At 44.1% G+C, this 13,623-nt stretch overlaps 1 protein-coding gene across 1 annotated transcript in view; it reads right to left on the bottom strand.

Moving 5' to 3' along the window:
• Osbp (oxysterol binding protein) overlaps positions 1-13,623 on the bottom strand; it is a 63,105-nt gene extending 49,482 nt beyond the window's left edge. Inside the window, exon 1 of the mRNA XM_070533539.1 lies at positions 13,389-13,623. Within this exon, the coding sequence (XP_070389640.1) occupies positions 13,389-13,581 (193 nt within the window). The 5' untranslated portion in view covers positions 13,582-13,623. The remainder of the gene's footprint in view (positions 1-13,388) is intronic.

Here is a 13,623-nt window from a genome sequence, read left to right on the forward strand (position 1 = left end):
CCCTGTGGCAGACAGAGTACTGCGAGAAGCCCCTATGCTACACTGTAAAGAGGCTGACAGATGAAGGCTCGGCAGGGGAATATCTGACTGCAAACAACTCGGCCTGATACACAGATGCCTGATGAGATGCATTTTATTGCTAGAGAAATATTTAAAATCGGTAGCGAGTCCCTTTTAAATCCAGAGCCCAAGGTGTACTCCTTCTAGCACACTGTGCCAATATCACCACAGATTAATCCTGATGTTCATACTTTAGCTGCATTTAATTCACTCACAAGAAACAAGTAGCACTTGACTTCTTTATGCAAATCTCAAAGTAGCACAGGGCTGCTGTAGTGGACGTCTCCACATTAATTTCAACCACTCAGGGCTGCTTACGAAGCTATACCCTAAGCACAGTAAAAGTGGATTTTTGGATTCCGCCCTTAATTGAAGGCAGCCTCCCCAGCCAGAAATTGATGCCACCGCTGTACCACGCTAAACATTATAAAGAACAACGTGGCTAGTGCACCACCACGATGGATGCAAGATGCATTTGTTTTATTTTGGATGATGCAGCTGCATTTCGCACCCAATCAGTTTGGTGGTTTACCATATTCTTTGTACTAATTGCTGACATAATTGAAGATCACATGTGCATTAACGCAAAGTCTGTTTATCATTTAGTTTATCATCACTGAATATAGGAGGAGAAACACTGCACACTTTTCTGACTAACAATACACATGCAAAAACATTGCAGGCAAATTTTCTCAGAAATATGCAGGTCTTTCAGGAAATTTTGACAGGAACACATTGAAAACAAGTGGGAGAAAACAAGAAAGGTAGCATATTCAGTGAATGTACAATGTTGTTGTAACCCAGGAGATCACGCAAGAGGCTTTTTGCAGGTGTATTAGGCACTTCCTGTCCCTGGCCCAACTTGTGTGTAAAATATGTTCAATACTGTCAGAATTTGTAGGTTTTAAGATGGCGTAAAGTGAATACAGATGTATGCTACAAGTCTAGAAGGAGCATGAAAAACTTCTTTGCTTGTGTTGGGTGCAATCGTTGACCTTGAAACTCATTTGCAAGGTCTAGAATATGTCTTCTATTTTCTGAGCCCGGCATGTGCTTTTGTCAGCCTACATGCATACCAGCGTGTGTGCTGGCTAAGGTTCAGCTAGAAACTGCCCAACTGCCCGTTCAGATAATCTGTTCACTGACACTGGCTGAACACAATACATGTTGAACACCAAGTGACATAGATGACCACCTTTAGAGGTCAGTGTCCTGAAAAAAGACACTGCCATGCTCTCAGCTCGCACTATCTTTTCAATGTAGCCATTGTTCAGTGTGAAGGGCTAGTAAGACAAGTGCCCTTTTCAGTTGCTTCCTATAATCTATGCTACACGATTTATCCTCTTTTCCCTGCAAAGATCTGTGTGTGTTTGTGTGCCTGTACATACACGCACATGCAGTGGGAAAATCCTAGCCAACAAATCCTCTGCCACAAGTTATCTTGCTTCAGTCACGGGCATGGCGAAAGAAGTACATTGCGAGGTAAATCTGCCCTGTGGCAACAGCATGCACGAGCGGCGCGATAGCATCACGATTTGGCAAGGAGAAAATGCAGTTTCTGTCGCAGCACATCAGATGGCGTGGCAGGTGGGTTTCCATCATTTATGTGCTCTTCTGTGGGCACGACATACTTTGTAAATTTTCCCCGATTTCAATCGGTCATGTCAAAAAAACAGAAGTGCCGGACATTTTAGCAACACTAATTTCTTAGTACTGCTCAAATTATGTGCTGCATTGCCATTGAAACGAGCTACCAACAATATCCCCGATCAGACGACATCTGCCAGCCACACAAATTCACTTGCTCGCATGAGGTGCACACGTGTATGCGCGTAGGTGACCTTGGGAGGCAAAGCTCGAATTAGTGACGGTGCGATGTGCTCCAACAAGCAAGCTGTTGTGGTTTTTTTGGGGGGTGTTTCCAGGCTCTCTGTCTCTCTTGTTCTCGTGAGCGTCCGTATTGTGCTGCTGCCGGCAGTTTTTCTGATGTGCGCATGCGCTTTCAATGTTACTACAAAGGAGAGCACTTTCCATCCAAGCCATTTGAGAATGGGGAGGAAATGTGCCGGGCTGAACTGCAGCAGTGGCTTTGCATCTAGCAAGGAAAAGGTACTAATCGCCTTCAAGGTTACTAGTGACTCAGTACGGTTGCAACTGTGGGCTAGTGCAATAATTCCAAGGAAAGGTTGTGAGCTAACATTTCATGACTATGTTTGCAAGCACTTCTCGGTAAGTGTCATAACCAGTAGGGCATGTTGCGGTGAACCAGGGGGTAAAGGCCTTTTAGACGAGCAAGAACAGCCCGTTTTGTTGCCACACCATGTGCTGCCAATATTTCCGGACTGCCCCATCTACTTGTCTTCAGTTTGCAAAATAAAGAAAGCCAACTGAATGCAATGAGAAGTACATGAAGCATGCTAAGACGAAGATTTCGGTGGGCCATGATACAAGGATTCACTGCTTGCAACTTGCTGCTGAGGATTCACACTGCTTGAGCAAGATGAGATGATGACTCAAGGCTTTGAATCTCTGCAGTGAGCATGCCTTGCACATCCCCATGAGCGGACTAGGACAACAGATGGCGTGTCCTTCGACGTGGCTTTTTGGTCGCCAGAGCAAGTCCCGTTTCACCTCCTAAAAAAATTCCTATTCCATGATCATGGGTCTTACAAGAGTTGCTTCTACTAATTTGATCAGTTCAATATCTGAAACATCATTGCTTGGCTGTTCAAAAAATGCACTGCATCTAATCTTTCTGCCTCTAAGCAATTTCATGACCCTCAAGACTACCTCATGATGCATAGAGGGGGTATGCCACTGCCTGCACATGAAATACTTTTTTAAGTTTTCCCAGGGAGTCCACATTTCAAGGCAAAATGACAATCCCTGAAAAGTTTACATTTTTCCCCCTTGTCCTGTAGTTGTCTGAGCCTAATGAAGCTGAAACTGTGGGATATGTAGTGAAACCAAATTTCCAGAAGCCAGAATGAATGCACAAACAGAAATAATACCAACAAATTAGGGAAGAGCTGCAAATGCAGCAATGCACAATGAAGAAGAATCACCACTATATCCCCACATATGATGTCCATCACTGAAAGTCAATGCTTTCCAAGAGTCAGTTTGAGGTTAGGGAGTTGGTCTTGCAGTTGTTGTGTGGCCCTGTTTACCGACTACAGCAAAGCGCCGGACGATTCCACACGCTGCTGTATCGGCCAATAACAGGAAACGAAAGACGCAGGTGGGTTTTGCAAAGAGGGGAGGCAGGAAACACCCACGCGTGGAAAGAAATCGGATTAGTGGCTGCGCCGTAGAAGAGGCACCAGATCTGCACCCTTGCTCGGAACAAAAGGGTAGACGGTCGGAGCTGAAGGGGAGCATTCAGGGAGACGGGTGTGAAGACAAAAGGTAGGGGGTGCTTGAGGTCACCGCCACTGCTAATGCCCATGTGCTTCCCACATGTCCCGCTGACCGTTTCGGTCACAGAAATTGGGCGACACAACACTGCCCAGCCGGTTCAATTCAGTGTCAATGTTTGGCATCCGCGTGCACCTTCTAAATGCCTGTGAAAATGGCGGTAGCTTTACCACCACTTAACCGGCTACGACTGATGGATGCTTTTGTATGCGATCGCCATCGGTCCCAATTACGGTGTTTGAATTTCAAGCAAACTGGCCCACAGCTGCATGGGGGCAGTGCTTTCTCAGCGCTGGCAGGGCAGCCCACTGTCCGGCAGACATGCACTCAATAAGCCGTAGTTTCATGGAAACATTCTCGCTACTTGCGTGGCAGCTGCTCGCAGGAGAAAAGCGGAGGACATCAAGGGCCGATACTCTGAGCTTAACGTAGGGGAGAGGGTGATGACGCATGTCTGAGCAATCCTATCCCCTGGCGCATTGTAAAGTTTGACACTGTTTCCACCAATGCCGTGTGCGGCACGAAGGTGGTTGTGCTGTTGGTTGCAATGATGTGAACTCGCCCGTTTGATTGGCTGGTTTGTGACACCTTTATGCAAATGAATGCTTAAAAAGTCACATTTTGGTAGTGTAGGGAGAGCAGAGTTCGGGCTTGGACTCGGACAGACGCCTCTGCATTTGAATAAAGTGTCACTTTTTCAGATAACAGCTCTTCCTTCGCGCTGCCACCGTGCACTCAAATCATCGAAGGGCGCCAACTTCGGACCTTAAACACCTTCCCTCCTTAACTAGTGTTGAAGCTACCAGAGGATAAAGGGAAAGCAAATTAACTTCAAGGTACACATCCTGAGAATGCAAGAATATTACAACCAGGTCAGTATGAGAAGCAACCATAGCTTCAAAAGGGGTAACAGTGTGTCAGTTTCATTATAAAAACATTATAAAAGTCGTACCTTGCTAGGACGAAGCTGTTTCCGAAACCTTTCTTTTCCCTTATACTACTGAGCAATGAAATTGTCTGCCTTATTTTGTTATTGAATGTCCAAATACAACTGCATTTGAAGTTGCTCTGTTAATGCACCTTATGTGACCTATCTTGCTTGGATAGCCCAGCTGTCTGCAGTACTGTTAAATAAATAAATAAACAAAAGGTATAAGAAGGGCCGCTTGAAGTGTGACCATAACTTAAAAACACTCTGTGCACATTGCAGGATATCATTTTCATGTAGTTGTTACTACTACGCTCTGGCAGCAAGGTCACCTAGGCTTGTCACATTGCCTACATACAGTGTTCTGCATTCTCATTGTCACATAAGTGTGCAGCAGCAGTATTTATTTTATATTTACCAAAACACGTCAAGCAGGTTTCTTTACTCACATTTTCCAACAAAACATATGCCGTGCAACCTGTAAATCACAGAGTTTCCTTTGGGCTCAAACAATGGTCCCATGCTTGATGATCATGATGGCAAATGCAGTTTTCTTATTGATATGCTTAAAGGCCTCAGCAGATTGGCAAGAGGAACAGAGCTCCCACTTTTCTACAGGGGTGAATTGTGATGAAGTATTTATTCATTGATTTTATTATGTTTGCTACATATGTACAAATTTTAGTTACTGTACTTGCACGATTGTAAGCCAACCACTTTTTTTTTTTTAATTTGAAAACCTGAAGTGGGGGGTTGACTTACAATCAAAACCAAAACATGGCACCGCCAAAAAAGCGAGACCAACGGGAGCTACAACGTAGTTACAATTTTATGTTTGCTCTATGGCCCTACCCATAGCTTTTCGCTATCCCGTGTGTTTGTTCGCTTTCCGGAAGGGTTTTTCAACATTTTTTAGAGTTTTACAGTGCACACAACACTCATGAGAAGGTGTCGATAGTTGATGAAAACGCTGCTGTTCCATTCGCGGCGGCACCCTCAGAATGGCAGTACTTACGGAGAGCATCGGTAGTTCATGAAAGAGCAGACACCACTCACGGGTTTCACTTTGCCTGTTGCGCTTAGCGTTGTCTATAGTTTGATGAAAGGCATTGGTTTGACGCGTTCCACTTGACTGCCGGCTACGTGCTACTTCTATTGTTCCTCAGTCGTCATGAGTGCCCCAGGCCCACTAATCGTTCGGCACTCGTTCACAGCAGCGTTCAAGAGGGCTGCCATCCTTTACGCCGAAGAAACTAATCACTGCACAGCGGGCCACAAGTTCGACGTTTCTGAACGGGTGGTGTGAGTGGCAACTGCAGCGAAGCGAAATTTTCACCTGTGACGGCAAGTGAGCAATTTCCCACATGCCAAAGTCTGGACGCTTTCCGGAGCTGTAGGCTAAGCTGTAGGCGTACATCGCTGAAATTCGCGATCGGTCCCTGCCAGTGACGGGCGACATGGTCATGAAACAAGCCCGGATCTTCGTCTTTTAAAGGGACACTAAAGTGAAAAACGATTTCTTCTGCATCAGTAAATTACCATTCTACAACACCAAAAACACCACTTACAACGATAAGACGTTTCGTAAGCCAGAAAAAGTGCAAGAACGAAATACGGGTGGCGACTCCTACTTCAGTTCCCGCACCTGGGGCTGTGACATCTTGGATTTTGATGGCACCCTCTAGGGCCTACTAATTATGTATAGCGATACAGATTGACTACACTGTGTTCTAAAGGAACCAAATATTAAACATGGCAAGTTTCGGGAACCTTTATTCAGCCAACGCAGGCCAAATGCGAAAACATACTTTGGAATCCCTGGTGTCACTCTGACGTACCGGAGTGAAAATCAAATACAGTAAAAGCTCGTTAATTCGAACCGCAAGGGGAAGCCGCTTCAGTTCGAATTAACGAAAGTTCGAACTAACGAAAGTGAAGGAGAGCAACAGTACACTGCGATTTGGAAGCAGTAGGGCATGTCAGAAATTTGGCGTGTCAGAAAGTGATGGCGTGTGCCGCGGGCACACGCCATCTTCAAGTCGAAGCTCTGGGTCCGACTGTGCCACACCACCGATGTCCACCGAAACGAACGTTAGCCGAGGCTTAACACCATCACAATGAATCGCGACGACCGATACCTCCTAAGCTGAAAACAGAGGTGCACAACCGACGAAGACTGCCGAGACAAAGACGCTGAACATGTGAAGGTGGCGAAGGCCCTGATTCGTTGGTTCTTGATTGCAAGCGCAGCCGCAACGTACTTGATTCGCTGTGTTTTGGCGCTGGCCGTGCCATCTCCGCACAACATTAACAGCTGTACAAGATTTTCAAAGCCTCCGAGATTCGCAACGGGCAAGAAGTCTCGGAGGTTACGTAGAACGGAGAGGCGGCAGCCGCCGCTGCCTTCTGGCTGACCCCGCGTCGGTTGGATTTTTTTCCGATTTTGCCTTCTCTCGCCGTTCTCTCCGTTTCGGAGGCAATACAGCCTTGTGTGTAGGCAGTAGGCGCGTTTCTCTGGCCGTGTGCCAGGCGAGCGTGGTTCGAGTTATCCGTGAGGGAACCTTCTTGCGTTCGAATTAACGGACTTTTTATACATAGACTTCTGTGGAGCTTGGCCGGACCAAATCGCACAGTTCGAATTATCCACAAATTCGAATTATTGAAGTTCGAATTAACGAGCTTTCACTGTACTAATACTTGGGCCTTCATTTTCTCATCTATTAATCAAACTATATTTTTAAATGACTGCCTGCTGGCTTCTCAAACAATGCTTCATTAGTCTAAACTGATTCATTGTTTCGCTTTAGTGTCCTTTTAAGGACCTGCTCCGCCGTGATTACGAGTGGCTGGCGGCAGAAGACTGCGAAAGTACGTCAACTGGATCTGTCAAAATTGCCTCCCTGACGGCTGCGTGTGGTTGGGTGCATTCACCATGGGCTGCTGTTCCACAAGATGTCGTGGCACGGTCGTTTGCCAAATGTGAAATTTCGCGAGGCGACGACGTGCTGTGGGACTGTAGCAACAATGACGATGGCAGCACTAGTGAAGATGAGTAGTTCAGTGACCACGTCAGCTACTAATATATTTTCGTTATCGAATGCACCCTCAGGTATGCTCTCCCTTTTTTTTCCCCTGTCACGCGATATGGGGGGTCGACTTGCATACGAGTCGACTTACAATCATGTAAATACGGTACTAATGCCTCTATACACCAATTTTATGCTCACACACAGCTCCAAACATTGTTAATCAGAATTTCTAACAAGATAATGTTCCAATACACATATAAACCTTTCTCAAGGGACTCCATGGCCTCGATTGCCCTTGCACAATAAAACCCACTGATCATGAGGCCTTATATGACACATGAAAGACTACTTTTTTGAAAACTGGGAAAGAGCCACATGTTCAAACTGAATTACACCATAACTAAAGAAATTGCAGCCCAAAATGCAACAAAGTAATGACATACCCTATGTATGTTTTGTTCAATTTTGAACTATTCTTACACCAGTACTCTACCCTTTCTCTAGAGCAGCGAAATTCATTTTGGTGAAACTTGCACGACACATATTCAAGCCTTCCCTGCCGATTAAACAAAGACCACGCACAAATGTGCTTCGCAATCAGAATGGAAAAACCAAAGCAACCTAGCCAGGTTACAAAAGCCCCTGAAAAAAAGAGGCCTGTTCCTGCTGCTACCGAACCACATCATTCTTGCAATTATCCTGCAATACACAAATTGACACATTTTGCACCAGAAAGGTTCATAAAAAAATTTGTACTGCAACAAAAACACACTGGAAACTAGCCTAAGAGTCAATTACTGCTTTATTTTGCAAACTGAACATCCAGTTGTAGTCACTGTCCAACATTTTTGCATGGATGCATGGTGTCTTTTGCCCACAAACCTGCCTGCATTGTCTACTAATATCAGCTGTATTTTATGCATCTTTGATGTGTTCATTCTGTATTGCGCTGTATTATGGCAAGCTATGTGCTGTGCTGCTGTCTGTATATATTCATTTTGTGTTGGTCTAATATTGCTGCACTACTGAAAAAGCAGGTTTCCTGGACATTTTCAAAGCTGCCAAGTGTAGCAGTAGTGCATTCCCGTCCTTCCATACCTTGGATGCATAAAACTAAAATGAACAAAAGTGGCCCCACACTAGCTTCCCTGAATACTCACAACTGCCCCAAGGTAAATCTCACCTCTACAAGTCTATAACTTTTGCTGTCATTCACCTTTATGCCCTGCTGTGATGGATTCAAGTATCCCATGCCTGCCAGAATCATTTGCTGTCACTCTCCTCTAGGTAATGTCAGTGTGTTTCAAAAGATCACTGTATCATCTAGAACTTCACCAGCAACACTTGAGAAAGTAAATGTTGTTATTGGAGGGCATGGGCAGTTTTGCAGTTTCTTATATAATCTGCAATCCCACATAAAATACTAGAATTGAATTAACCCATCCATATGCTACACACTCTGCTATTCTGCACTAAAAGATTACTTTACAATGTACTCACACGTGTGCCTGCATGCATGCATGTGTTTGGGTAAGTCCATGTTAAAAGACACAACAAATTTATTTCACCTTTAGGCCGAACACTATTGAAATAAATTTGTTGTTTTTTAACATGGACTTACTCGAATACCAATACAGTAGACAGAAAAATTTACCTTTAAATTACATGTATACATATGCATATAATGCTGTTTAATAAGAGTCCTTTAGGCTTACACACTACACAATTGATAAGGCAAAAGCCCTCAGTGAACTAGGCCTTGGGCCTGGTGGAGGATGACAAAATTTACAGGGTCACAAAAAGCACAGCCAAAGCAAAGGCTCGTTCTCATAAGCAGCCCAAGCCAAACACCCTTGCACCACATGCTCGGCCTGCCAATCCCCTCTTACTTCCTGTGGAAATACTGAAACTGCTCGTGCTTCAGTGGCAGCACCCTGTCTTGCCCGCTAGTGCACTGGAATTGGACAGTTCCCCATATCTCATCTGCACATGACCATTTCACATCCCGAGTTACACCTATGAACTTCAATTTAAAGGAATAATGAAATCACACTCTTAGCTTGCCATCTTCTTTAACTAAATGAAAGCCCACACCCTCTAAGCACAAGATAATATACAGCTGACTCCCATTAATTTAACATCGGTTAATGTGCGAGGCCATATTAAAATTTTCTTGCACAAGATTGATTTTTTGATTTTTACATTCTATGTGTGCCCCAACTTTCAAAAACATGTTTAAAAAAATTATCTTCCTACCGTCATTAGTTCGGAAGTTACCGCGAGTTTTCCAACCCATACCCTCGTATTGCAAAACCAAAACTATTTTGCATTGGTTCCAAAATTCGGTACTATTTCTTTCATATAAACATCATTCAAGATACTTTCTCCATTTTACGGTGTCACAGAGCAGCCACACGAACAAAAAGAAGGCTCTACTAGTGCCCCTTGTGGGGGACCTCAGCTGTGAAGCTGGTTGCACGTTAGGCGCCTATGTAGTTCTGACATCTTTCACGTGATTTGAAACATTTGTTTACGTTTCTTTCAACCCAAGATTTCGCTCCACCTCATGTTACATAGACTTTGATAATTTTGCTGAATGAATTTTTTTCAATGAAGTTTTGCACACTCATGTCTTACAGAGATGTGTGCAACGAACTAGGACAAAAGAAATTGATGCAATATTTTTTTATGTTTAGTGCTCATTTTGCAAATAAACTTGGTCCAAATAGGCAATTTATTTTTTTGCTTTGCTTATCTTTTTCAGACATTACTTGCTTAATATTTACCCCGTTACATTTATCCTAATTCACTGCATAGGTTCCACACTTGGCCACGTAAATACCAAAGCTTAAGTCAATTCGGCAATTCATTTGTTACTTATCAATGATGACGCGACTAGTACTTCTAACACAATTTACGACAAAAATTACTTGCCAGAATATAAAATTAACCACTTTTCTGCACTGTATATAGTTGCGTAAGTTAAGTAAGACATTCTAGTACAGGAAAAAATGCTATTGTATCCTCGCTTCCGATTTAAAAGAATTCTTTTCTTTTTTTGTGGCCTCCCACCTTAATTCAACATTTTGCTCAATTCGAACAGTGAAATGTCCCGGCAAGGAACCATGGAAGGAAAACTCATTTAGTTTGAACTCAGCAGCATGCCACATCAGTTAATTTTATCCCTAACGACTGACACCAACGCCCCTTCAGGCATGCAGCAGCTACTATAAGCTTGAAAACACAAGAAATTCAGCTGACTACGCTAGTGCATCCTGAGGAGTGAAATTGTTTCATATAACTTTAGTTTTGTTTTTTAGTAGTCGACGCTACTTCTACCCGCGAGGCAATCCACTGCCACTTGTTTGTGCACTGTTGCACTGAGCCAATGTTAAAACAAGTCGGCGTCCTTCGCTCGATGCTGCTTGAGTCATGCTTGAAGAGCAAGAAACAAAATAAAGTTACAGACTACTTAAAGCAATAAAAAAAAAAGATCCAAGATTGTGTTTTTGGCTGCCATTGTTGCTACTGACCAAGCCCTGCAGTCTGGCAAGGGTCTGACTGAAGGGAATACTAGCAAACGGCAGAGAATCCCAGATGTTTCGACGACCCAGTTTCATTTTTGGCACTAAAGAGGCGAATGTGTTATGATGTCTTGAGACAATTGATCACTCTGTTCCGACAATTGCAGCCACTGCCACACGCTGCACACAGCCAGAAAAAGTGCACACAGAAGTCTCGCTAATTTTTAAAATTTTCATAAGCAACATGATCATATCTAGTCTTATCGCAACACAATAGGAGCAAGTTTTCCTTTGTGTCATGATAATGTAGATAATGCCAGGTCCAGCATTAAAAGATTACCTGTATTATCACATTAAAGTAAGCTTGATACTCGCTAAGTGTCATCCTTTCATATGTGCGTGATGCATGCACAGACTTCCCACAACCTCAAAAATGTGCATCAGTAGTGCTTCCCTGGATAGGCTCGTTAAGCTCGATTGCTAAATGACACTTCCGACATACCAGAAATATCAGTCTACTGAGAGCACGATCGTAGCAGGCCAGAAAAGATGCACGTAGCAGGACAGAAAAGATGCACAAGTGAAAGACAGGCTTGCAGACCCCCCACTAGTTCTTTGCAGCGTCTGCTCAGGAATAAAGTTAAGTGATAATGAAAAATTACAGTGCATGCTTAAAAATAAAGAATTAAAAACTAAACACAGGGACATTGAAGAACTCCTTCTGAACAAAACAATGAATAATGTGACGGTCTTTAAAATCCCCCCCATCACCTCTTCCTGCTTTCTTACACAAAAGCTGACATTCTTATGCAAACAGTAGAATGCTTTCAGTACTCAATTGTTACCTTGTCTAATGATCTGATCTGCAATACTCACATTACTGCTGACATTCATTCAGCAAACAAAGCACTTGGTTTCCCTAGGCACCACATGTGCCACATTCCGCAAATTTTAAGACTGGTAGTTACAAACAGCATACTACACATAAATACGAAAAAATGCTACCTAAGATATATTATTATTATTGCTGTTGTTATTGTATACAAAAACAAGCAAAATATAGGAAAATCGGGCTAGCTGTTGTCTCCTGAAAGGTACATCACGCCCGTCTACTTGAAGAGGAGAAAGGAAAATGAAATATAGAGTATGAGGTATAACATCACACAAAGACAGAGGAGGGTCACTACAGAGGGTAACCAAGTCCACCTGCTGAAGAGAATTCCACAACCTCATACTGTCTTGAAGTACCACCTTATGGAGGACCTTGACCAGCCTTGTCAACACACACGTCTGTCCAATATTGTGCCACAAGGATGCATTCACTGCAATTCACATGACTTAAGTGTATGATCTCTAAATGCAAAATTTCATACACCACTGAGGTAGCCAGAAATTTTTTTCGAAGGGGGTGCACACTTGACCGGGGACTGCATGGGTTGAGTGCTCCCTCCCTGGGTGTGCCTCTTTCCCCTTACCAGCACAGTTACTACCAGCCTTTGTCTTCTTTATAAATTCTAGCACACCCCTCAACACTATGTATCACATCACCCACAAGACAATAACACTGGTAACCTTGAATCCTTAGGCAGTGTACATGTACAACTACCTTCTCAGCTTCATTTCTTTCTTTTCAAAGCAGACACAGAACAAAATGCCCTTCCCCATCATATTGCTGACATTGCCCGATTCCACATATTATTTGGTAGTGCCGCTTGTTGAAGATGTGTTCTCCATGTACCTTTGTATGTTCACTGTTATATTACGCTCATTCTGGAAATATAATTGTACCATCGTAGTGCTTTCAGTGTAAACGAAAGCCCCGAACGCTGTTTTATTTATGCTCTGTGCAATGCAGCTGCCTAGAAAGGGGTGTTTCAGGAAATAAAACAGCACTCAAAAAGGCTACTCTGCAAGTGGCATTAACTGCTTGTAGACTGTCTATACAATTTTACACTGCTGTTGAGACCTGGAGAGGGAGGAAGCTGGTCAAACTTAAGTAAGTTGCACTGTTATGACATTTGAGGGCCTCAGGAAGTTACTGGTGGGTCGTAACAGCACACCAATAAAATGAAATCTCAGCCAAATGTATCCACTTGTTTGTGCAGTTTCAAGCATGAAAAGTCAAAACATGCATGCAAAAAATTGACGAACACGGCTACTCGCAACTTTCCCACGCTAAGGTCTGCTGTATGCGACCAGTAAGTGCGTCTGTCTCATTTTCGAAGTAGTCAGTGAAACTAACAGTATACGGCTGCGAGCTTCATTCTCGAGATGACCCCCATTCAACAGGCGGGATACACCACAGCAGAGGTTCTACGGAGCGAGACTGCTGCTGCGGTCGGTGTCCTTGATTTTTTGATCGCACCTACGATCGCGCTACAATTATCACCGCCGCCCCAACGGAGCGGCGGTCACAGCAGCTGAGCTCACCGGACTCCATCATGCGCACGGCACGGGCCTTGGCCAGCTCCAGCGCGGTGACCCATTTCTGGCGCTCGATCTCGTTGCTGGCCTTGAGGTGGAAGGTCTGCGTGCCCCCGTTGGAGATGACGAAGTTGCAGGAGTCCTCGGTGTGGATCACCGCGCTCACCAGGCTGATGGTGCCGCGACACGTGTGCGCCATCTCCGCCTGGTTCCTGCGTGTCGTCGCACGACGCGGTCAGCA

The sequence above is a fragment of the Dermacentor albipictus genome, chromosome 2, assembly GCF_038994185.2.
Source record: "Dermacentor albipictus isolate Rhodes 1998 colony chromosome 2, USDA_Dalb.pri_finalv2, whole genome shotgun sequence".
NCBI classification, from domain to species: Eukaryota; Metazoa; Arthropoda; class Arachnida; order Ixodida; family Ixodidae; genus Dermacentor; species Dermacentor albipictus.